General features: G+C 35.2%; 1 protein-coding gene and 1 long non-coding RNA gene across 2 annotated transcripts; one reads left to right on the top strand and one right to left on the bottom strand.

Annotated features, from left to right (window-relative positions):
- Positions 1 to 270: 270 nt before the first annotated feature.
- LOC101892301 (TBC1 domain family member 16) lies at positions 271 to 27,766 on the top strand. The gene is made up of 2 exons (XM_011297950.3): positions 271 to 1,416; positions 26,378 to 27,766. Exons 1-2 carry the CDS (start codon positions 475 to 477, stop codon positions 27,560 to 27,562), a joined length of 2,127 nt encoding a protein of 708 aa, XP_011296252.2. The 5' UTR covers positions 271 to 474; the 3' UTR covers positions 27,563 to 27,766.
- LOC109614461 (uncharacterized) lies at positions 10,785 to 14,313 on the bottom strand. Its single transcript, XR_009343929.1, has 3 exons — positions 11,669 to 14,313; positions 11,452 to 11,614; positions 10,785 to 10,954 (listed from the first exon to the last, which is right to left on the bottom strand). It is a non-coding gene; the product is annotated as an uncharacterized LOC109614461 (long non-coding RNA).
- Positions 27,767 to 27,932: the final 166 nt, after the last annotated feature.

Here is a 27,932-nt window from a genome sequence, read left to right as displayed (position 1 = left end):
TATTTCGAGGAGTTACAAACGGAATGACAAAGTTAATATACCCTCCATAGAATGGTGGAGGGTATAATAAAATAAAAATGTTTCTATTCAACGAATATTGCAAGTAAACAAATATAAAGAACACATTAAATCGTGTGCCACCTCCATTTATGACATTTAATTTGTTAATCAGCTGGTTTCACGTGGAACCTTATAACTGTGTCATCTATATGGATATTTTTGTTTTATCTCGCGCAGACGCATATTTTTTATTTTTTGAATATTGTCCTTTCATTATAATACACATCTTATGTACTGTTTACGAAGTGTTAAATAGGCCACAGATAGAGGAATAATATATACATGTAATTAGGGGTTGTACAAAATACATAAAAATAAAAGCAGTGCGTAATTGTTCTGAATGTATAAAATATTGTGTATAAAATATCAGCCGTTATTTACATAGTTTGCTAGTTTTTCTGACTTGTAACCAACATGCCTATCGGAAATATTTTCAAGAAAGCATCAAGTTTTATACTAGGTGATGAGAAAAGTGAAAAAATCGATATTTCATATGAAGATAACGAAATACTTTTTTGCAAAAATAACGTTTGTATTCACCCACCTATTGTGGCTAGACAACAGTGCGACATATTGCATTATCCAGGGTATTTAACAGTTACAACGAAAACCTTTACTGATCAACACAACAGCGCTAAACGGCCAACGTTGTTTTTATCATGGATTCCAAATTCGTCATTGTGCAAATATCCATATTCGGAGGAAATGGCTTCTTCTCAATGCCATTCAAGTCAGAATATAGTAACGGAAATCCATCCAAACATCGAAGTCGTAGCCAAACATGACAATGTGGGCAACCCCTCTAGTGATGACCCCAACGTTGAATCAAATTTAACCATTAAAGATGATGATGTCGCAACAAGTTCCGATATGCGAGAACTTCGAAACGAATTGCAGCCCCTTTTAGGAGGAAAGAAGGCATCATTGCACGATTTGGAAGCATTAATTAAAAAAAATCCTATAACTTCTGTGAATATAACTATTTCCAATCCACAAATTGAAAATGCAAATATACCACAAACATACAATTGTATTGTAGTTAATGAAAGGAATAGTCACCATGTGGAATCTGATGGATCTGTTTCAGATGACAATAATCCAAATTGGATGACACCCGAGTTGCTGGCCTTTAAGCATAATCTTGCATTTCCAGATAGCACAAATAGTACTCCAACAATACGTCGGAAATCAACCATGAAATGTAGAAGATTTTCCGTGGATTTGAGTCAGATGCGTTCTCTACGGTTATTTTTTAACGATAACTATTGTACATCAGGACAGCTAGTAATAGCTTCAAGGGAATCCCAATATAAAATTTTACATTTTCACTACGGAGGACTTGATCATTTAGCACAGGTAAATAAAAATAATTTATTCAACTAATCAATAGGCTAAAATTACAAAAAAAACTTTTCTGGGGACTTGATATGTCAAAATTGTAAGCAAGGCGAATTAAATTGACATATAGAATTCGAGGCAAATTGTTTTGCACCAATCCATGGTAGAAATACCATTTAGCAATATAGGCGAAAATTGGAACAACTCTATTTTTTCCAGAGGTAGGTATTTTTACCCTGATTCCGGGAAACTTTGTTTTTCTTGGGGGACGGACCCGGGACCACAAATTTTGATCCGAAAATCCAGGTTCAAGTCCCGGCCTGGACCCGGATCCATTTACCCGACATAGGGGTCAACAAAATTGATGCCGAATTATAGCTGACGCTCTTACCTTTCCAAAATGCTACAATTTGTACTAATACCTTTTTCGGGTCCGTAGATATGGGTCTTTCCATCCGCATAACCCGATTATAACAAGTTCATTAAAATTATGTTTTCAATAAAAAAAAGTTTTATTTCGCGTAGCCGTCGTTGGAATTACAAAAGTTTTCTAAATTTGACACTTTTGTAAATAGACGGCCTTCGGCCGGGGCTTTAGATTTTCTCCTCTGAGTTGTCCTACACCGGCTAACGCGAACCATAGTTTTCTAAATTTGATAATATTTGTAAATAGCCGGCCTTCGGTCGGCGCTTGATATTTTCTCCTCTGAGTATGTCCAACACCGGCTAACGGGAACCAAAGTTTTCTAAAGTTTGTGCTTTTGTATCCAATGACGGCAACGCGAAATAACCTTTTTTTATTGAAAAGGTAATTATTATTATAATAATGAACTGGTTAAAATCGGGTTATGCGGATGGAAAGACCCATATCTCTGGACCCGAAAAAGGTATTAGCACAAATGGTAGCAATTGTAAAAATATATATTTTTAAATACATTGTACATACCAGAGATGGGAACCTGTTTTCTATGCAGCGAAATTTAACAGAAATAAAGAGATGGATATGCTTATTTGAAATGACTACCTTCTGTATTTTACAATGGGTTTAGATATGTCTTATGTTAATTTCCAACAGTGTTTGTGTCGAACTGTACAGATTTTTTCACAAAACTAGAATCCCCAATAAAATTATATTCCGATTGCATTCCTATTATTTATATAAAAGATTCACACCGCATTATGTTAATAGTTTTGTGAGGACATCTGGGAGTACTGTAAGTACTGTTAATGCTCATTTTGGTGTAGCTATTAAATAAAGATGTGTAATTTCAATTACTAACGTTTCAGTCGCATTTTCAGAAGAATAGTGCAAATTATTTAACATTATCCGTACTCTGATCTCATAGAGCGTGGAAAGGCAGACTTATTCCGATTTTCTCGATTAACTCTCAGTTGTCTTCATCTACATTTTCAAATCAAAAATTTTTTATGTGCATTTGTGTGGCGAATTCAAATTACAGCCATGGTAGAATTAAGAAGGTAAAGTCATTTCAAATAAGCATTCCCATCTCTGCATTTTCTGTAATATACCTTGTCACATTTCAGTACATAAAAACAGGTTCCTATCTCTGATTTTGTGTTTATAGAATAGATTTATGAATATAAATTTTTACAATGAGATGTTGTCAAATGAGTAATTTTAAAAAAAAACTTTTAAACATATGATTGCATGACTTTAGCTTCTTAATTCTACCATGATTAAAACAATTTGGCTGACATATCAAGTTGCCACCAGCTGTTCTGATAGGGTTACCTTGTAATTCTACCATGCGCCAATCAGAACATTTTTTTGGAACATTGAATAATTTTGTTTTTGTTTATTGAAATTACAAAATTTTAAATTTTGCAAGAACATTTTGTTTCTTTTTGAGTTGTAATGATTGATACGGTTTCAGATTTTAACGAAGTGGGAAAGAAGAACTAAAATCAATTGGAACAGATTTCATAAAAAGTCCAAGAATTCGAAGTCAGAAAAGAAATAAAGAAGTCTCCTTCAATATGTGGTAAATTATCGACTTTAGCCACAATTTCAAACTGAATTGTTCGAAGTGTTCCTAATGGGTTCTATTTCATTTAGCAGTTTATTGTCTATATAAGTCCACGTTTTCTTATAGTCTCTATATAACAATATCTACCGATATTCGGTATTTGGACGATTTCAGGCATATTTTTAAACGGAATTGTTTAATATTCGGTACTGAGGATTCGAAATGTGTTCTACCTCTTTTGACAGATTATTGTTTTCCAAGGGAGGCTTGGAACGGTACCTCATGATATTTTTTATTTTTGTGATTTTAGCCACATTGTTCAGGGGATTCGTTTAAAATTCGGTATATATAGTCTGTTATATGTTTCGTCTTCTGTGGCAGAAGACTGCTGGAATATGCCCATTATTTCTTATATCACGAGCAAACTTTGGTGATTTAGGCACACTTTAACACAAAATCTGGTATTTAAAACTCGCTATAAGTAACATAAAATGTAGAAAGAAACCTTTACAGTATTTTAAAGACTTTTTACCAACCCATTTCAATAACAAAAATGAAAGTGGACCCAATATTCTATCCCGATACTTTTATTTTAATGTTTGTCTTTACCTCTGGTGGAGGAATTTAAAATTCGGGCCTGCCGGTTTTAACGATTTGTTACTTCTTTTGGCTTAACTCTCTAAAATTCTTCAATTTTTTCCAGTGGTAGGTATTATTAACATGATCCCGGAAAACTATTTTTTTCTTAGGGGACGGACCCTGGACCCCAGGATTTTTGACACGGGTTCAAGACCCGGTCCTACTTATGAAATAACCTATCCAACAAGTGGTCGCATGATGGGGTAATTTTTATAAAACCCCCAAAAAGTCGAAAAGAGCAAATTATTGACTGACACTCTTAGCTACAATATGTGCTAATACTTTTTCTGGTTCCAGATATATGTGTCTTTCCACCCGCATAAGCCGATTCTAAACAGTTCAATAAAATTATGTTTTCAATAAAAAAGGTTTATTTCGCGGCGTTCGAATTACAAAAGTGTCAAATTTAGAAAACTTTGGTTCGCGTTCGCCGGTGTGAACATATCCAGAGTAGAAAATCTCAAGCCCCGGCCGAAGGTCGTCTACTTAGGCTAGGTTATGTTGAAAAGAGGGGCGAAACAATTGGCCGCATGCCCTGATGGAATACACTTAAGCCAGTTGTGCGCTCTAGACTAAACGTTTTCTTTGAAAGAAGACGGGCAGTTTACAGTCTGTTATATTCGAAATTCAGTTGCCTGAATAAAATTTCCTAACTGTTTTATATCATTTACCATGATCTGATTAAGGTCTGGTACGGAGTCGTTCGCTAAGAATTGGGATCTGATATTAGCAAACGCTGGGCATTGACAGAGGAAATGTTCCAATGTTTCGTCATTTTCTCCGCATGCCCTGCATATGCTGTTATAAGCACTTCCATCTTGTACAGATGAGCTTATACCCCACAAATCTCTCCTTACCTAGTAATAGAAAGTTTTTCGTTCTTATCTCATTGGAGCCGACCCATAGGATTTTTGTGGTTTTCCCTACGCCCTCATTCTTACATAGGGATATGTGGGCGTTTTTTTGCCCATGCCTTTAACACTAGACGTGACGCCTTAGACGGCACTGGATTGTCTAAGTTTATTGTTGCTAATTCCCTGCCTGTTTTGGCGGGAGTGTTCGCTATCTCATATAACGCGTACTGAGCCCATGTAACGCGTACTGAGCCGTGTTGAGAGTAGTTGTTGTTACCTGTAAAAATTGTTGATGGTATGTAACGTGGCCTTTACCTATCCACTCGTCCGTCGCACTAAGCCTTATGGCCGCGACGACCGCTTTATACCGTATCTGAATAACTATTGGGTGCACAAATAGATGTGTCTCGAATGCCCTAGTTGGTGTTCTCCTCCTTGCGCCACAAATACTTAAGCAGCACATTCGTTAGACTTTCCGTAATATTTTGGTGTTACAATTTATAGATATCCCACAGACTACCTATGCGTATGTTAGAACAGGTCTAATTATGTTTTTGAATAGACAGTGTGTCATATATATAGATTGAAACCCCATTTTGTGCCTATAGCCCTCTAGCATGTTGTCCAACATCTTTGAGCTTTGTTTGCTCTGTCATGGATGTGGTCTATTCACTTATGTTTCCTATCTATAATCACACCCAGATATTTAACCTTATTGGAAATGTTGATTGTCTTGTTCAGGAAGATTGGTTCATCGAAGTACCCCAGTTTTCTTTTCCTAGTGAAAAGATATATCTTAGTTTTTTTTTTTTCGGGTTAACGTTAAGACCACTTGGTCTGGCCCAGATGTATTCAGGTTTCAAAACTTCAGTTCACGTAGCCGAATCCGAAAAAGGTATTAGCACAAACTGTAAAATTTTGAAAAGGTAAGAGTGTCAGCTATAATTTGGCATCTATTTTGTTGACCCCCATAATGGGCTCTATTTCGACTTATTGGTGTTTTTATAATAAATCCTGGTCCAAAAAATCGATAATTTGACTATGACTTCCAAACCGCTTATAAACAACCACATTATGTGACCATTCATAACGCATCATGTGACCATTCATAAACGATGCATTGTCTATAAGATTGGTTTTGCTACTATCTGATAATAAGTGTACCATGGAAAAAATTCCGTACAAAATATTGATATAGGGTCGTTTGACTTCCTCATTTTAAATTTGTTATTCCTATGACCACTTCAAATAAAAATGTATGATTATGGATATGTTGCCCCCCATTAGTATAACTCATTTCCTATCGATACACGCAGAGTAGTAGTCAATATTAACATATAGGCTGAAGCAATAACAAGTTAAAAAGCAGTAAGTTCGACCGGGCCGAACTTTGAATACCCTCCACCATTTGGAATGAATTTGAATATAAAATCCTTAAAAAAAAATTGTTAACATTTTAAAAATACCGAATATAGCCGTTATACTGGTGTCTATACGATGTGGGCCTACATAGGCATTTGTTATAAGTCATTACCATATTCAAATTCGAAACTTGAAATAAACGGTAAATAATGTAACAAAAATCATCATAACCATTCTGCCATAGGCTGTAGCATTTATTACGAACTTCAAATACACGTCTCAATAAAATACCGAATATAGGGAGGTACTGGTATGTGGGGCTTACACGAAGACCTGGACCTGCATACACAATTTTCTGTCACAGACTGTAGTTCCCATTATGAACTCCAAATACGTAATTTGAAACAATTCCGGTGAATAATGACGCTAAAATAATCAAAATACCGAATATAGGGAGGTACCGTTATATGGGGGCTATACGAAGACGTGGACCTGCACAGACAGTTTTCTGTCTTAGGCTGTAGTATCCATTTCGAACTTCAAATACCAAATTTGAAACAATTCCGGTTAATAATGTCGCTAAAATCATCAAAATACCGAATATAGGGATTACAACAGACAGACGGACAGACAGACAGACAGACGGACATGGCTAAATCGACTTCGAATTTTACGTTAAGACCGCTGATCAAGAATATTATACTTTGTTGGGTCTAACATGAGTATTTCGAGGAGTTACAAACGGAATGACAAAGTTAATATACCCTCCATAGTATGGTGGAGGGTATAAAAAATGATTAGGTTTTCTTGCCCTCTTTTCGCTAGTAACAAGAATGAGTACAAAAAATATAGGTAAAATTAAATCGCAAAAAGTCGACAACCCTTTTGATATCGGTAGTACTGAGCGACTACTATATTTTGGTCGCCAACTTCGTTAATTACTGAAATTATACGCATTTACATTTTAACGATTTAAGCATGGTAGAATTAAGAAGGTAAAGTCATGCAATCATATGTTTACATTTTTTCAAAATTATTCATTTGATTCAAAATTTATGTTTACAAATCCATTGCGTACACACAAATCAGAGACGAAACCCTGTTTTCTTTGCAGAGAAATTTGACAAGGTAAATTACAGAAAATGCAGAGATGGGTATGCTTATTTAAAATGACTTTACCTTCTTAATTTTACCATGGAGAATCGCACTACAGCTCATCGATAAAAGTGAAATTATAATTTTCTCTACTGTACGGTCAACATTATTCTTCCGATATAGTATATATGTGGAAGTTGGAAATTTCAAAGCATAAATAATATAGTATGCTATACTAGCTGAGCCGGAATGCAATGCTGACATATAGTTTTAATGTTTAATGCTTATTTTTAAGAATTTAATATCCTACAAAACTTTCTTACATAAGTAGTAACCATATAGAACTTCTCTTTTAGACTTTTCTAAAAATGTTGGCATGCAACTGTAGTCAATCTTACAATTCGTCAGTTTTTCATGGTCAAAGATTATTAATGTTTTCCTTGTTTTGCAGGTTATTGCTGCATTCTTTCCACTTCTTTAAGGTGCATAAAATTCATGATCAATAAAGAAAATTGTACATATATACTAGGTTAGGTTAGTTTAAAGGACGCGCGGTTGCCGTTTGGTAACTGCTCCACTCGGAGACCTTCCAGTCCAGTCACCTTATTGTGGTATATATAGGGTTCCTGAACCATGGCTATATCTACTTCCTCTTTTGTGAGGGATAGTAGGAGTTCGGCCACAGCTGCTTTACAGTGATGCAGATTAATCCGCATGGTTCTATATAGCTGCTGTTTCCTTCCTCCTAATGCAGAGGCGTACCACGAACTTGAAGATAATCCTGGCCATCCGTATCAATAGATACATTGATGACCAGACCACCCCCCTCAGTGCTTGAACGCCAGTTGTCTGTTCTGAGGTTGGGATTTTTTTCCTGAGCGTGCCGGATCCACCGATGGTGGTGGCACACACGCTGTCAATACATTACGGTAGGGAATCTTCTTCTCGTGAAAGCCAGCTAATGTGGTGATCATGAATTCTTAAGATTCCTCGTTTTCACAGCAAATAAATACATCAGAACAGCTAGTAATAGCTTCAAGGGAATCCCAATATAAAATTTTACATTTTCACTACGGAGGACTTGATCATTTAGCACAGGTAAATAAAAATAATTTATTCAACTAATCAATAGGCTAATATTACAAAAAAAAACTTTTCTGGGGACTTGATATGTCAAAATTGTAAGCAAGGCGAATTCAATTGACATAGAATTCGAGGCAAATTGTTTTGCACCAATCCATGGTAGAAATACCATGTAGCAACATAGGCGAAAATTGGAACAACTCTATTTTTTGCAGAGGTAGGTATTTTTACCCTGATTCCGGGAAACTATGTTTTTCTTGGGGGACGGGCCCGGGACCACAAATTTTGATCCGAAAATCCGGGTTCAAGACCCGGCCTCGACCCGGATCCATTTACCCGATATAGGGGTCAACAAAATTGATGCCGAATTATAGCTGACGCTCTTACCTTTCCAAAATGCTACAATTTGTACTAATACCTTTTTCGGGTCCGTAGATATGGGTCTTTCCATCCGCATAACCCGATTCTAACAAGTTCATTAAAATTATGTTTTCAATAAAAAAAGTTTTATTTCGCGTAGCCGTCGTTGGAATTACAAAAGTTGTCTAAATTTGACACTTTTTGTAAATAGACGGCCTTCGGCCGGGGCTTTAGACTTTCTCCTCTGAGTTGTCCTACACCGGCTAACGCGAACTAAAGTTTTCTAAATTTGATAATTTTTGTAAATAGTCGGCCTTCGGTCGGCGCTTGATATTTTCTCCTCTGAGTATGTCCAACACCGGCTAACGGGAACCAAAGTGCAAAAAAATGCATAGACATCAACAAATGAATAGAAAAAATGAAATATATACTTAATAATCCCAATTTATTGGTGATTATCATAAAATGTTGGTCATAAAATAGAGGTAAATATTGTTTGCCTATTTTCTATCTACATATAGTGTTCTTTTAAAATTAAAGTTTGTGGCAGAGATTTGACTCTCATTCAATAACAGAATATGCACAGAATTGAACAATGCAAGTATATAGTGTTGTTACGTGAATTACAGTAGCACTCATTCTCATTTACACCTCAATACCGGAGGCAAACATTTATGAAATTATAATCAAAATAAGAAAAATTTTCAGGGGATTATTGTTTTGTAACCACGAAATGTGAAAATTTTGTGTGGACCAATTAGAAGTGCCTTTAATATTTTAGTATTCGCCAAGAAATTCTTTATTACAAAAAATTTATTTTTTCACATATCGGAAAAGCAGGTAGCGATTGCGCTTTGCCTTCATCACGTGTGTGTCTTTTTCGTTGGCAATTGTTTGATAATTGTTGTTGTTTTTTTGATAGAACATTTTTGTATGACACACTATTCAACATTCCCTTTTATTGGTCATTACATGTTATGACGATGGGTTTGAGTGTGACCGACATGACGAGACATCGAGCATTTGGGTGGATGTCACGTACTGTTATGCGTTTGATCAAACAGGGTACAACATGACGAGCGTTTTCTCTCCATGGCATAAATAGAAAAAAGTGTCACATTTGCAGCCCTTTATTTTGTATCCAATGACGGCAACGCGAAATAACCTTTTTTTTTTTATTGAAAACGTAATTATTATTATAATAATGAACTGGTTAAAATCGGGTTATGAGGATGGAAAGACCCATATCTCTGGACCCGAAAAAGGTATTAGCACAAATTGTAGCAATTGTAAAAATATATATTTTTAAATCCATTGTACATACCAGAGATGGGAACCTGTTTTCTATGCAGCGAAATTTAACAAGATAAATTACAGAAATAAAGAGATGCTTATTTGCTTATTTGAAATGACTACCTTCTTAATTTTACAATGGGTTTAGATATGTCTTAGGTTAATTTCCAACAGTGTTTGTGTCGAACTGTACAGAGTTTTTCACAAAACTAGAATCCCCAATAAAATGATATTCCGATTGCATTCCGATTATTTATATAAAAGATTCACACCGCATTATGTTAATAGTTTTATGAGGACATCTGGGAGTACTGTAAGTACTGTTAATGTTCATTTTGGTGTAGCTATTAAATAAAGATGTGTAATTTCAATTACTAACGTTTCACTCGCATTTTCAGAAGAATAGTGCAAATTATTTAACATTATCCGTACTCTGATCTCATAGAGCGTGGAAAGGTAGACTTATTCCGATTTTCTCGATTAACTCTCGGTTGTCTTCATCTAAATTTTCAAATCAAAAATTTCTTTATGTGCATTTGTGTGGCGAATTCAAATTACAGCCATAATAGAATTAAGAAGGTAAAGTAATTTCAAATAATCATTCCCATCTCTGCATTTTCTGTAATATACCTTGTCACATTTCAGTACATAAAAACAGGTTCCTGTCTCTGATTTTGTGTTTTTAGAATAGTTTTATGAATATAAATTTTGACAATGAGATGTTGTCAAATGAGTAATTTAAAAGAAAAAACTTTTAAACATATGATTGCATGACTTTATTTCTTAATTCTACCATGATTAAAACAATTTGGCTGACATATCAAGTTGCCACCAGTTTGGTAACTGCTCCACTCGGAGACCTTCTGGTCCATTGTGTTCATCCTAATAAAGAAAGTGAAAGAAAGAAAAAACCGTAAAATTTTATGACATTACTGATAGGAGATATAGTTATAAGTGTGGTCCACAGATAGAAATCATGCCGTGTTGTCTTTTGCCACTTAAGACTTCTGGCTAATTGAAGAATTACTGTAGGGTCAGTGTTGGAGAATGAAGATAAATTATGTGACACTTGTTCCCCCACCAACCTGTGCCTCACGTTAATGAGTGCTGGACAGTGGCAGAGCAAATGTTAGATCGCCTCAATTTCTTCTTCGTCTTGACAGATTCTGCCGTAGTCAGTATCATCGCTGTCCCGAGGCCCTCACCTTGCAGTGACCTGTGATGATACCTATCACATATTTTAAATCAGCTTTCGACAAGGACATTAGTGACTTTGTTCTCTTATCCGAGAGTATGGGCCAGATTCTTTTGCAGATGCTGCATCCCCTTTCGCCCAGCCATTTTTGTTGCATTCCCTCAGAGTAGTGTCTATGAATTACCTTTTTTTCAATGTACCCTACAACATCGTGTTGAGCTGTTTCAACGGATTTACGTTTCATGTAGGTATGTTGAGCAGTGCTGATGACATCGTACGGTAGGTAGATTAAGATGAGGACCCTCCCGGATTTAATCTCCAGTCTCGCCACTGTAGTATATCCTTCACTGAAATTATAAAGGAATATTAAGTTTAAACTCTTTTTCGATGCACTTCCTTACCTTGTCACCATTAAATTCTGCGTAAGAGACGTACTGCCCTCTCTCTAGTCCAGTCACCTTATTGTGGTATATATAGGGTTCCTGAACCATGGCTATATCTACTTCCTCTTTTGTGAGGGATAGTTCGGCTACGGCTGCTTTACAGTGATGCAGATTAATCCGCATGATTCTAAGTAGCTGCTGTTTCCTTCCTCCTAATGCAGAGGCGTACTACGAACTTGAAGATAATCCTGGTCATCCGTATCAATAGATACATTGATGACCAGACCACCCCCCTCAGTGCTTGAACGCCTGTTGTCTGTTCTGAGGTAGGGATTTTGTTTCCTGAGCGTGCCGGATCCACCGATGGTGGTGGCACCCACGCTGTCAATACCTTACAGTAGGGGATCTCCTTTAATGATACAGCCGCTAAGCCGCACCCTTGCCAAAGCTCGTGAAAGCCAGCTAATGTGGTGATCAGGAATTCTTTAGATTCCTCGTTTTCACAGCAAATAATTTTCACGCCATTGTAAACGGTAGCGCTGCCAAACTTTTTGCGTCCCCTTCTCCCAAAAAGACCAGTTCTCTGAGACGATCTTCAATTAGCAGCCCCTCGCTGATTTTACCTTCTGGCACAGTCTTATCGATGACCGCTACTTGAAGATTGTCCTGGTAGATGGTCTGGAAATGCTTCCTCGTCCGTCCTGTTTGGCTTGTCGATTGTGGCTTGACCGCTTCCCTGTGGCCCTTTCCAGGCTTAGAGCTTGTAGGGGCTACCGGAGTCGGCTTGATCACAATCGGGATGGGAGGCTTGAGCCGTAAATGCCTTCTGGGCCTCAGGATGTTTTTGATATATCGTATAATGCCTTCAAATTATGGTCTGTTGTCAGCGTTTGAAATGTTCGCATAGCATTAAATTGATACTTAGTATCTTAATAGCTATAGCATCTATCAAAAATATCTATAGCATCTATCCCATAATGTATGAAATCTGGATAAAAGTACAATTCTAAGTCGATTAAATTATATCCGTGTGCCTCTCCGCCCGAGTCGGCTCTGAAACTTGCATACAACTGAACCAGACCGAAAGGTCTTAACGTTAACACGGAAAAAACTGAGATATGTCTATTCACTAGGAAAAGAAAACTTGACCATTTCGTTGAACCGGTCTTTCTGAACAAGACAGTTAATATTTCCAATAAGTTTAAATATCGAGTGTGATTCTAGATAGGAAACTTAATTGGAGGGACCATACCCCCCAAAGAGCAAACTAAGCTCATAGATGTTGGGCAACGTGTAGAAAGGCCATAGGCTCTCAATTGGGTTTCACTCCAAAGATGACACACTGGCTATTCAAAAGCGTAACATACGTCAAAATACTACAGAAAGTCCAACGAATGTGTTGTTTAAGGATCTGCGGTGCAATGAGGACAACACCAACTAGGGCATTCGAGACAATTCTATTTGTATCAAACAGGATATCTGAAACTTTTGTAGCTGCCTCATGTGAAACGTTAATCCCTACCAGAGACTCGTGGTTTGGCGGATTCATAACATAAATGCCGACTGGAAACTGTTGTTATACAGAGGGCTCAGTGCTAGGGGAGAGGTCGGGACTGGGACTTTTTATCGAGGATACAAACACCTAAAACTCGTTCCGCTTGCCCGATCACAATACGATCCTGCAAGCGGAGGTTCGCGAATTGCTGAGTATCTGAACTGGCTTAATACTAACACGAGGCAGCTATAAGGGCTATAACATCCAAAACAGTAACTTCAAAAACTGCATTGGAATGTATAAATTCAATTAACAACTACTCTCAACACGGCGTAAAACGCATTATATGGGTACCAGGTCATACGGGAGTTAGGGGTAACGAGATAGCAAACTCTCTCGTCTAAACAGGCAGGGAATTAGCAACAATAAACGTAGACAATCCAGTACCGCTAAATGCGTCACGTCTAGTGTTACAGACATGGGCAAATAAGCACACAAATCCCTATTGAACAATGAGGGTGTAGTGAGAACCACAAAAATCTTATGGGGCGATCCCGATGAGATAAAAACGAAAAACATTTCGTTACTAGGTAAAATAGATCAGTGATGTAACAGGGATCCTTACGGGGCACCTGGGCCTACAAGCTCATCTGTAAAAGATAGGATGTGCAGAAAACAGCATATGCAGGGCATGTGAGTAAGATGGCGAAACATTGGAACATTTTCTCTGCCAATGCCCAGCGTTTGCAAATATCAGATCCCAATTCTTAGGGAACGACTCCAACTGAATTTCAAATATAACAGACTGTAAACTGCCCGCCTTCTTCAAAACCCTTAGTCTAGAGCGCACAATAGGCCTATACTGACTTAAGTATATGCCCAAGAGGGCATGCGGCGAATTGCTTCGCCCCTCCTTTCAACCTAACTTACCTACCCTAAAATTTGTAACAAGTGTTACAAATTGTTACTGGCTGTCTTTCTGGAAGTCTGTTAACCAGAAAGTTCTTCAAAAGAGAGCGCTTGGAGAGAGAAATTTTGACAGCTCTTTCAGTGAGAGGTTGCAAATTCTTGCTGGGCTTGTTTCTTCCTTCAATTACTTGCCACTCTTCTCCTTCTCATTCATTTTTTTTTTTTTTTTTGGAACTAGCAGGACTGATTGTGTTTGGAGAACAACTTAACAAAATGTGAAAAACGTAAATAATAACATGTAATAAGAAAATTAAAGACTATTTCAAACATTTTTAACAATTCCTAATATTTTGTACAAAACATTATAAAATCCTTTTCGATAATGCAATAGTCCAACAAATGGGAACGAGTAAAGAGACCAATTTTGACGGTTGAATTACTTAGAGCTTGCGAAGTTTTACAGGTAGTATTTATTATAATAGTTATCCAGTAACATCAGCTGATTATGATGATACATAATGGTCGATACAAAAACGTAAAATTTCATGCAATACAGTACATATTTTAATTATAATAGATAATAGACATTAAATATTGTTTTATGCCAATAAATAACACATTTTTCGCTCCAAAAATAATTAACTTTGGTTTAATTTTTTAACCATTTAAAAATGTAGATCTTACAGAGTGTTGTTTGATAACATTTTGAAAAATTTGCACGCGAGGGAAAACATTTTCTCAGTACAACTTGCTAAGCAATAGCGCGTATAGATATGTTTTTTTATTGGAACAATAACAAACATACTAAACATTTATTTTTTGATCGTAATCATTGGAAGATTAAATATTTTTGTTGCAGAATGTTACCAATTTGAATATGCACTTATTTTCCAACATCAATTGTCTATAATTAGGTTTCTTCATAACTTTTTTCAGTTTTTTTGCATTCTCTTTTGTTTGTGTATGTATACGTAAACAATTTATATCCTCCTAAAGGTGTACCACCATAGAAGAATACAGGTAATATAATATAATATAATATAATATAATATAATATAATATAATATAATATAATATAATATATATAATATAATATAATATAATATAATATAATATAATATAATATAATATAATAATATAATATAATAATATAATATAATATAATATAATATAATATAATATAATATAATATAATATAATATAATATAATATAATATAATATAATATAATATAATATAATATAATATAATATAATATAATATAATATAATATAATATAATATAATATATATATAATAACATGTAATAAAAAAATAAAAACTATTTCCAACATTTTTAACAATTCCTAATATTTTGTACAAAACATTATAAAATCCTTTTCGATAATGCAATAGTCCAACAAATGGGAACGAGTAAAGAGACCAATTTTGACGGTTGAATTACTTAGAGCTTGCGAAGTTTTACAGGTAGTATTTATTATAATAGTTATCCAGTAACATCAGCTGATTATGATGATACATAATGGCCGATACAAAAACGTAAAATTTCATGCAATACAGTACATATTTTAATTATAATAGATAATAGAAATTAAATATTGTTTTATGCCAATAAATAACACATTTTTCGCTCCAAAAATAATTAACTTTGGTTTAATTTTTTTAACCATTTAAAAATGTAGATCTTACAGAGTGTTGTTTGATAACATTTTGAAAAATTTGCACGCGAGGGAAAACATTTTCTCAGTACAACTTGCTAAGCAATAGCGCGTATAGATATGTTTTGTATTGGAACAATAACAAACATACTAAACATTTATTTGTTGATCGTAATCATTGGAAGATTAAATATTTTTGTTGCAGAATGTTACCAATTTGAATAAGCACTTATTTTCCAACATCAATTGTCTATAATTAGGTTTCTTCATAACTTTTTTCAGTTTTTTTGCATTCTCTTTTGTTTGTGTATGTATACGTAAACAATTTATATCCTCCTAAAGGTGTACCACCATAGAAGAATACAGGTAATATAATATATAATATAAACACTTATTTTGCAACATCACTTGTCTATATATTAGGTTTTTTCATAACTGTTTGCTGTTTTTTTGCATTCTCTTTTATTTGTGTATGTATACGTAAACAATTTATATCTCCTAACCACGATAGGAGAATACAGGTAATATAATATAATATAATATAATATAATATAATATAATATAATATAATATAATATAATATAATATAATATAATATAATATAATATAATATAATATAATATAATATAATATAATATAATATAATATAATATAATATAATATAATATAATATAATATAATATAATATAATACAATACAATACAATACAATACAATGCAATGCAATGCAATGCAATGCAATGCAATACAATATAATGTAATATAATATAATATAATATAATATAATATAATATAATATAATATAATATAATATAATATAATATAATATAATATAATATAATATAATATAATATAATATAATATAATATAATATAATATAATATAATATAATATAATATAATATATATAATATAATATAATATAATATAATATAATATAATATAATATATATAATATAATATAATATAATATAATATAATATAATATAATATAATATAATATAATATAATATAATATAATATATAATATAATATAATATAATATAATACAATATAATATAATACAATATAATATAATATAATATAATATAATATAATATAATACAATATAATATAATATAATATAATATAATATAATACAGTTATATGTTCCATGTCTTAGAAAGGCGAATTTTATTTATCTTGTTCTTAGCTTAAACATATAAAAATAGTGTTGTTAGTCTTCGTACTTGCCTTAGCTGCAGCAAAATGATAATTTGAAACAAACTGGGCTTAACTCTAGTTTAGTAAAAACTCTTCAATTTATTTACATATTTTCCAGTGGTAGGTCCTTTTACTCTGATCCCTGGAAACTTATTTTTACTGGGGGACGGGACCCCAGATTTTGGACCCGAAAGTCCGGGTTCAAGACCCCGACTTGACCAAATTATTTATTATGTGGACCCGGATTTTTTTATAAAACCGCCAAAAAGGGCCCATTGTGGGGGCTGACACCCTTACCTTTCCAAAATGCTACAATTTGTGCCAATACCTTTTCTGGTCTTGAACCCTGACTTTTAGGTCAAAAATCTGGGGTCCCGATTCCGTCCCATAAGAAAAAATAGGTCTGTGCTCGGATTGACCTGAAATTTTTACCACGTGTATATCTTTTTAACCTTTTGTTTTTTTAACGTTCGTCCATATTTAAGAAAGAAATACAACATTTAAATTTGACAATTTATGAACATTACATAAATAAATTGTAAAGGTCTGATTTCATGATATTTTCTTGTCCCAATGTCTATAAATCTAAGGAAATTATGTGAAATTTTTTGAGAGAGCATACTTAAAAATAATGTCTCTAAAAGTAAAATAAAAATGTCACGATATTGTATAAACACCAGAGCTACTAAATAGGAATAAGCAATCAAAAATCGTATTTGAAAGCAGCTCGATTCAAGTCCACATTTCTTCTTCTAGAAATATTATGTCAGATTTAAGTCGGCGATTCTCCAGCACGAACCTTTTCAATATGGTACGTCCCTATTTTTTCATTCTCTTGCGTTTGAGAATTGCGTATCGTCCATGGTTTGGCCGTCTAATAGGAGTTATAAGTCCAGCAAATAATACTCAAAAAACGACAAAGACGATTTAAATTATACTATTCAAAGAAAACATAATATAATTTAAATATGACGTTTGATTTAAAATGAATATCATGAATTTCATAATAATCTGAAACATTTCTTTCAAAAAAACTTCCCAATGCATTCAAAAAAAGAAAAAAAAAACCGAAAGACTCTCTCGATTGAATAAAAATTTTAAGATGTCTCCTCGTATCCTAAACGAACCTCATTTTCCTAAAATACTTTTCTGTCACATTTAAAATGCATTAAAAACATACTTAATGCTTCATGTCGAAACACTTCTGAATTGATATTGAAAAAAATCTAAAGGTGTTGGTACATAAGCAAATTATAAGCAACATTGTAAATTATAGGCCTTTTCCAGAACCTGCAAGACTCTACCAGTTTTGCAATTTTCTTCGATATCATAACCTTTTTTATTGACACTTTAAATTTTGATTTTTTAGAGTTTTATATAATTTTATATAATATCATATAATATAATATAATATAATATAATATAATATAATATAATATAATATAATATAATATAATATAATATAATATAATATAATATAATATAATATAATATAATACAATATAATATAATATAATATAATATAATATAATATAATATAATATAATATAATATAATATAATATAATATAATATAATATAATATAATATAATATAATATAATATAATATAATATGATATAATATAATATAATATAATATAATATAATATAATATAATATAATACAGTTATATGTTCCATGTCTTAGAAAGGCGAATTTTATTTATCTTGTTCTTAGCTTAAACATATAAAAATAGTGTTGTTAGTCTTCGTACTTGCCTTAGCTGCAGCAAAATGATAATTTGAAACAAAACTGGGCTTAACTCTAGTTTAGTAAAAACTCTTCAATTTATTTACATATTTTCCAGTGGTAGGTCCTTTTACTCTGATCCCTGGAAACTTATTTTTACTGGGGGACGGGACCCCAGATTTTGGACCCGAAAGTCCGGGTTCAAGACCCCGACTTGACCAAATTATTTATTATGTGGACCCGGATTTCTTTATAAAACCGCCAAAAAGGGCCCATTGTGGGGGCTGACACCCTTACCTTTCCAAAATGCTACAATTTGTGCCAATACCTTTTCTGGTCTTGAACCCTGACTTTTAGGTCAAAAATCTGGGGTCCCGATTCCGTCCCATAAGAAAAAATAGGTCTGTGCTCGGATTGACCTGAAATTTTTACCACGTGTATATCTTTTTAACCTTTTGTTTTTTTAACGTTCGTCCATATTTAAGAAAGAAATACAACATTTAAATTTGACAATTTATGAACATTACATAAATAAATTGTAAAGGTCTGATTTCATGATATTTTCTTGTCCCAATGTCTATAAATCTAAGGAAATTATGTGAAATTTTTTGAGAGAGCATACTTAAAAATAATGTCTCTAAAAGTAAAATAAAAATGTCACGATATTGTATAAACACCAGAGCTACTAAATAGGAATAAGCAATCAAAAATCGTATTTGAAAGCAGCTCGATTCAAGTCCACATTTCTTCTTCTAGAAATATTATGTCAGATTTAAGTCGGCGATTCTCCAGCACGAACCTTTTCAATATGGTACGTCCCTATTTTTTCATTCTCTTGCGTTTGAGAATTGCGTATCGTCCATGGTTTGGCCGTCTAATAGGAGTTATAAGTCCAGCAAATAATACTCAAAAAACGACAAAGACGATTTAAATTATACTATTCAAAGAAAACATAATATAATTTAAATATGACGTTTGATTTAAAATGAATATCATGAATTTCATAATAATCTGAAACATTTCTTTCAAAAAAACTTCCCAATGCATTCAAAAAAAGAAAAAAAAACCGAAAGACTCTCTCGATTGAATAAAAATTTTAAGATGTCTCCTCGTATCCTAAACGAACCTCATTTTCCTAAAATACTTTTCTGTCACATTTAAAATGCATTAAAAACATACTTAATGCTTCATGTCGAAACACTTCTGAATTGATATTGAAAAAAATCTAAAGGTGTTGGTACATAAGCAAATTATAAGCAACATTGTAAATTATAGGCCTTTTCCAGAACCTGCAAGACTCTACCAGTTTTGCAATTTTCTTCGATATCATAACCTTTTTTATTGACACTTTAAATTTTGATTTTTTAGAGTTTTATATAATTTTATATAATATCATATAATATAATATAATATAATATAATACAATATAATATAATATAATATAATATAATATAATATAATATAATATAATACAGTTATATGTTCCATGTCTTAGAAAGGCGAATTTTATTTATCTTGTTCTTAGCTTAAACATATAAAAATAGTGTTGTTAGTCTTCGTACTTGCCTTAGCTGAAGCAAAATGATAATTTGAAACAAAACTGGGCTTAACTCTAGTTTAGTAAAAACTCTTCAATTTTTTTACATTTTTTCCAGTGGTAGGTCCTTTTACTCTGATCCCTGGAAACTTATTTTTACTGGGGGACGGGACCCCAGATTTTGGACCCGAAAGTCCGGGTTCAAGACTGACCTGAAATTTTTACCACGTGTATATCTTTTTAACCTTTTGTTTTTTTAACGTTCGTCCATATTTAAGAAAGAAATACAACATTTAAATTTGACAATTTATGAACATTACATAAATAAATTGTAAAAGATATTTTCTTGTCCTAATGTCTATAAATCTAAGGATATGATGTGAAATTTTCTGAGAGAGCATACTTAAAAATAATGTCTCTAAAAGTAAAATAAAAATGTCACCAGAGCTACTAAATGGGAATAAGCAATCAAAAATCGTATTTGAAAGCAGCTCGATTCCACATTTCTTCTTCTAGAAATATTATGTCAGATTTAAGTCGGCGATTCTCCAGCACGAACCTTTTCAATATGGTACGTCCCTATTTTTTCATTCTCTTGCGTTTGAGAATTGCGTATCGTTCATGGTTTGGCCGTCTAATAGGAGTTATAAGTCCAGCAAATAATACTCAAAAAACGACAAAGACGATTTAAATTATACTATTCAAAGAAAACATAATATAATTTAAATATGGCGTTTGATTTACAATGAATATCATGAATTTCATAATAATCTGAAGCATTTCTTTCAAAAAACATTCCCAATGCTTTCAAAAAAAAAAAAAAAAACCGAATGACTCTCTCGATTGAATGAGGACAAATCACTTTTTTTATTGACACTTTAAATTTTGATTTTTTAGAGTTTTAGTATTTCCCTTAAAATGTTCAAATGTTCCTGCTGTGATGTGTTAAATACAATAAGTCGTTCACTATGACGAATATTTTGTTAAGATGCTCCTTTAAAACCTTATTCATTATGCATTGGGAAATCATACTATTAAACTCATAGTGAACGTCAGAGGTAGAAAAGCCTGTAATCTCTCTGTCATCCGGCCTATATTCAATCTAATTAAAGCTCTTTTTTAACATTTGACGTCAAGCGAACATAGCGATGAAAGCTCATCGCAAATTCGGATAATCGGGAAATACTAATTTCCTGGGAAGAAAAAAATAGCTATAGTAGCAAGGAATTGTGAGGTCTGCAAAAAAAAAAAAAATAAATAAATAATAATAAATATGATCGCCTTCCTGCTAAGTCGGAGAATTGCAAATTGTTCACCTTGATATCTTTATCAAGGGTAAACAATCTGTTCTTTTCTTAATTTGCCGTAGCGAGGGTAGTAAAATCAAGAGATGCCGAAAGATATTAAACAACCTTTGATAGGCACTCTCTTTTTGCCTATTCCCGATAATTTTTGATAATGAAACAATTTTTAATTCAGTTTCCGTTATTCATATTATAGGGTACGAATTCGGCATTCGAGTGTATCGTACGCCACCTCACATAAAAGGTTCTAATGGACAAGTGGAACGTTTCCACTTGATACTTCAAGAGATGTATCAAAGCCGAGAAAGCTCACGTACGCTTAAGGAGTTGTTAGTGAGGGCAGTTAAGGAATATAATGTGCCAGTTCGTTCGACAAGAAATAGAAAACCAATTGATATTAGCTATAGATGCATAAGATACAAAAGAAGCAAGTTTCCAATCACAGTTATCATAACAAGAAAAATGAAACTTACTCAAGAAATAATTAGTTGTCGTGGAAATGAACCTATCCCAAGATAAAAATGAAATAGTACCTAGTAACTAGCCTGTTCATACGAGGGCGGTTCGGAAACTTCTTAGCCTATCGATAAAATATAATCTTAGCCTATTTTTCAATATACTCTTCCAAAACTTCAATACACTTAGTCCAACGCTTTTCTAGTAATTCCATTCCTTGATTAAAATAGTTTTCCTCAAGGTTTTCAAAATAATCGTATAGCAATATGAATAATAACTATGAAAATATGAATGTTCGTAATGAAAAGGTAGCTATAAGAGACAGACTTAGAAATGCTCAAATTTAATATAAATGAAACAAATCATAATAAAAATACAGGCCGTTACTAACCATATATTAAATGATAGATTTAAGAATGTAACAAAAAAAAAAAAATAAAAGAATTGTCCAATGCTATAAGCAAGAACAATCAGTTAAATAACGAATAGCTTTAACTTTACAAAAGCATATCAGACTCATTAAAACCGACTGATATAATATACACTATACCATCCGATGAGCAATGAACAGAATAATAAACTCCATAATGTTGGATAAATTAGAAATGTATTAGCTATGGAAAAAATTCGTTTCCATGGCAAGGACTCGACAACTAAACCTGACATTGGCTGAGGGGCCCAGTCGGCTCCTTTACTACAAACCTGCAACATGGAAGGATATGTGGGAATCATCACTGAGGTTTGGCTATTTTACCAACAGTTAGAATACAGTCGGTTCCTTTACTACAAACCTGCAGCACGGAAAGATATGTGGGGATCATCACTGAGGTTTGGCTATTTTAGGGGCGCCGAAATATCGCCTCGTCAGTCTAAGGTTCATTGGCACTCTAGTATTTAAGCCGAGACTCTCCCCCAGACCCGTTGACTGTCCGCGACTGCTTATTTAGCTTAGAGCAACTCAGTATAACTACTGGGCTTTATACTATTCCCAACCTGAGCTTACGATCTCGTTACTTGGGTAAAACAATTTTTGAGATAGGAGTTATTTTAAAATATCTCCTGGGGGAAATATCCCCAGACAAAAACCAAGGGACTGATGAAAATTGGTGGCTCTTTCCCTGCTTTACCGCCTGGTACGTTATCGCTCTACTAATAAATAAATGTTATTTTTATAAAAGCTACCAACTTTGACCCATATCAACAATCCCATGGCAGCGGGTTCTACGATAGCGGATTGACCAGAAACAAGAAGATCCTAGTTTTGGCCAGCGGCTGCCAACCCAGTATGTACATGTGTGTGTTTGTTTATTTTTCTGCATTTGGAGCAGCATATCCCGGAATGCTTGCTCCGGATTTTATTGGTCCGTGACGGGATTGAGGAAAACCCTGGACCTTTGTTCTGCTCGGTTTGTCAGAACGTCATCCACCACAGATCTCTTTCGGTGGCTTTAATGGATGTAGAGAATGTAGAGAATTTGCGAGCCTACAGCGAAAGGGATTATGTTGCGACTTGCTGCAGTAACGTAGTCCCCAGCGAGTTCACTTCTTCGTCGTCCTCAACAGAGACGTCGTCGGAGTATGGAACTCCACCGCAGCCTCCAGAACAGCAACCAACACCGCAGCACCTAACGCCACACGTTGCTGTTCCAACTCCGGACTGTGCATCATTCTTGAAATTCAATTGCAACGGACTCCGAGGGAAAATAGATGAGATAGTGGAATTTATGAGTCGGAGGAATATTACGATCGCAGCGGTGCAGGAAACCAAGCTGAATGAAAATTGCAGCCTACAACGTTGTTATGGTTACAACGTACTAAGGAAGGATCGCACCAGAAGTGGAGGTGGGGATTAGCATTCCTGTTACAACATTCTGTTCAGTACAGATCTATCTCGCTTAAGCTAGTCTCTAGTGACCCGTACATGGAATGTATGGGGGTAGCAGTCAAGTGTGGAACTGTGGAACTTAATGTGTATATCCCGCCGATTAATAGCTGTGAACCGCGTTATTTGCCTGATATTAGCCCATTATTGGTAGGCAATAACAGCCTGGTACTAGGGGATTTTAATACCCACCATGAGTTGTGGCATTCCGTCCTAGGTAATGACAGGAGGGGATCCACCATCCATCTTCAAACAGCAGCCACTCGCTATATACCTGCTGGTCGAATACCCGAGATAAGACCAAGCTTTCCAGCAGAGGAAGCGGGATTAGCAAACGAGCGTGATTATCTCCGTCGTACAAACCCTACCGATCCTAGAATCAGTGATTTGAGAGTGGAAGTTAACCGGTTGGTACAGGAGCATAAGAGGACAAAGTGGCTAGACCATCTGAAGTGTTGCAACATTGGAACCGATATGAGTAAGCTGTGGGTAACGGTTGAGTCGCTCTGGAACCCTGGATAGGACATCAGTCACTTTTAACGACGTAACGGTGACTGGTCCGAAGAGGTGCGCAGAGCATTTTAACCGAAAATTTGTCGAGCACCCCGAGAGCGATAGGGCGTAGCAAAGAGTACTACGTGGTATCAGATCTCTTCCCGCCGAGGAGGAACCACCACAGTTTACGATGGGTGATGTTGCAAATGTCATCCGTAACGCTAAGTCATCCAAAGCGATGGGCCCGGACGGAATCTCAATGGTAATGTTGAAACAGCTGGATACGCCGGGAGTCGAGTACTTAACGAAAGTTCTCAATTTGTCGCTAGCCACCCACAGAGTGCACGAAACCTGGAAAATGCGCCGGGTGGTCCCGCTACTGAAGCCAGGTAAGGATGCCAGAAAACACGAATACTACAGGCCGATTTCGCTTTTGTCGCCAGTAGCCAAGACTCTGGAGGCTTTACTCCTCCCCAGCATTAGAGGAAGCTATAGAGTTGCCAACCACCAGCACGGATTCCGTCCACAACAGCACTACACGCCATTTCCACACATATTAGTAGAGGACTGAACCAGAAAAGGCCGTGTGACAGAACAGTGTTGGTAGCCCTTGACCTATCAAAGGCATTTGATACGGTCAATCATGCCACACTGTTTGAGGACGTACAGAGAACTACCCTCCGGCCAAGTTTGAAACGTTGGATAATCAACTATATGTGTGGCGCCAGTCATACGTGGAATTCGGGAACAAGAAGTCCAAAGCCTGTAGAGTGAAACAGGGAGTTCCCCAAGGTGGGGTGATATCTCCTGAACTGTGTAACCTCTACATTTCCAGAATTCCTCGCCCTACAGACCGCATTGAGATCGTAACGTATGCGGATGATTTTACGATCACGGCGTCGGGCCCAGAGGTCGATGACATATGCGAAAGGCTGAACCCCTTTCTCGCGGAACTTGCCACAAACTTCCACGGGAGGAATATGAAAACATCCGCCATGAAATCAACGGCCACACTATTTACGACATGGTCTGCGGAGATGAGAATACAGCTGAATGTGCAGGTCGAGGGGAATCTAATACCGACCACGAACTACCCCAAGATTCTTGGGGTCACGTTCGACAGCATGTTCAAGTCGTCCGCGCAAGCCACAGCTATCTGCGACAAGATGAAAAGTAGGAACAAGGTCCTCAAGGCGCTAGCCTGCAGCACTTGGGGTGCGGAGAAAGAAACCTTGTTGACCTCTTATAACACGGTAGGTCGGTCTGTGGTCAGCTATGCGGCTCCAGTGTGGTCTGCGAATAGTAGTGCTACGCAGTGGAAGCATATCCAGACCTACCAGAACGCTGCCCTGAGAACTGCGACAGGGTGCAGACAGTTGACCATCTACATGAGGATGCGAAAGTCTTTCCCTTACGTCAGCATAATATGCTTTCGTTGCAGTACCTGCTTGGGTGTTACCGTGAGAGTCATCCCAACCATCATATGGTGGATAAATCTCCCCCACCCAGGCGTGTAAAGAAGGACATACATGATCTAGAGAGGGAGGTCCAGCGCTACAAGAGAGAACCTCTAGATCAAGAAGCCTATCAGACAGGTCTGAGTGGCATTCATACCGAAGCAGTCGCAGATGCTATTAGCAATTATAAAATGAATGCCGTCCTCGGATTCCACCCCCATGCATTGCAGCTGAAGAACGTCAGCTACCTAGACAAAACAGGGTAGTTTTGGCGCAATTACGTTCAGGATGGTGTAGTCGTCTCAATTCGTTTTGGGCACGAATTGATGAAGATGTGCGTTACGTCTGCCCGGCGTGCGATACAGGCCCGCACAATACGCTGCACCTCTTTAATTGCACAGCCAAACCTACCCAACTCACTCCAGAAGATCTCTGGCTACAGCCCATTAAAGTAGCCGAATTGCTAAACCTGGAGCTGGAAGCAGATTAGCAGAACGCAAACACTTGCATGTACTACTGCTACAGCAACAATAACACATATCAACCTTTTTCAAATAATATTTCTCCCATATCTATTTTTTTAAAACTCTTTATTTTCTCTTTTCAGGTTCTGCATCAATGGCATTGCTTTCTTCACAATATTTCAAACGCTGCAAGCTATGATAAACAACAAACTCAATACCGCCAATTTATGGTATGTCGACCAGAAGTAAAAAAATCTGAAATGCATCCAGACGAAGGCACTGTTCAAAAAATTACAACAAATTATTTTTATGGTACATTGCTTAATGAAAAAGGACAAATAGACGACGATTTGATGTTACGAAAATGTGTTTTTTTCGGAGGTCTTGAGAAAAGCCTGCGAAAAACAGTGTGGCCATTTCTTTTGAGGTGCTATTCTCTCTCATCAACTTTTGAGGATCGTGCTGTCTTTATGGATATAAGAAAACAGGAATATGAGGACCTTACAAGGAGGCGAACATATTCTATGTCACCCGAAGAGCAAATTCATTTTTGGAAATCAGTTCAATGTGTGGTTGAGAAAGATATAATACGCACCGACCGTTTAAATCCGTTCTTTTGTGGTGAAAACAATCCCAATACTGAAATTATGAAAAACATTTTATTAAATTATGCATTCTATAACACTGGTATGTCCTATTTTCAAGGAATGAGTGATCTACTGGCTCCATTGTTGTGTGAAATACAAAATGAATCGGAGTCATTTTGGTGTTTTGTGGGTTTAATGCAAAGAGCTCATTTCGTGTGCACCCCTACTGATAATGACATTGATCGTAATTTAAAATTTCTACGTGAACTTATTCGTATTATGCTACCACGTTTTTTTGCCCACCTTCAATTACATAGTGATGCAATGGAATTATTATTCTGTCACCGCTGGCTTTTGTTATGCTTTAAAAGAGAATTTACTGAAGCTGTGGTCATACGCATGTGGGAAGCATGCTGGTCAAATTACTTAACGGATTACTTCCATCTTTTCCTTTGTTTGGCAATTATAGCTGTTTATGCGGATGACGTCATTGCTCAAAACTTAAGAGCTGACGAAATGCTACTGCACTTTAGTTCTCTTGCAATGTATATGGATGGTCAATTAATATTGAGGAAAGCACGAGGAATGTTACACCAATATCGACAATTACCAAAAATTCCTTGCACGCTCGCAGGACTGTGTAAACGTTGTGGCCCAGGAATGTGGGATTCAGAACATAGACCAGCAATAGAGTGCATTGGACACACGGATGACGAAAAATGTTCACTGGCTATAGATTAGTTTACTGCATACATGTAATATGTTTTACGGAAAATAATAATCTGGTAAAAAAGAATAAAATATGCTAAATGTTCCACTATTATTACACACCAAAAATGTTACTGCTTAAAGCCATATTGCATTATTAAATATATTTAAAAACTCTGTTATTCTTTTATTTACATAATCTACAATAAAAACATATAGCAGAGCTACAAATTCATATTTTTATTTGTTTGTATTGACCGAAATCACCAGATAAAAGTTTTTCGTATGGCAGCCCAGGAATGTCAAAACACATACACAGTTTTTGTTTGATAACCCAAAAGTTCAGTTAATGAGAGAGTGAAGTGAAGTTTCAAAAGTTAAATTGCTGAGAGTTTACAAAATC

Source organism: Musca domestica, unplaced genomic scaffold (genome assembly GCF_030504385.1).
Source record: "Musca domestica strain aabys unplaced genomic scaffold, Musca_domestica.polishedcontigs.V.1.1 11, whole genome shotgun sequence".
In the NCBI taxonomy this organism is placed as follows: Eukaryota; Metazoa; Arthropoda; class Insecta; order Diptera; family Muscidae; genus Musca; species Musca domestica.
This window is presented reverse-complemented; position numbering and strand designations above follow the sequence as displayed.

Bases quoted from the DNA above. Each gene is read 5' to 3' on its own strand.
- LOC101892301 (XM_011297950.3), top strand. From the start codon at position 475: ATGCCTATCGGAAATATTTTCAAGAAAGCATCAAGTTTTATACTAGGT. The intron at 1,417-26,377 runs GTAAATAAAAAT...TTCTCTTTTCAG, and splicing joins GACTTGATCATTTAGCACAG to GTTCTGCATCAATGGCATTG.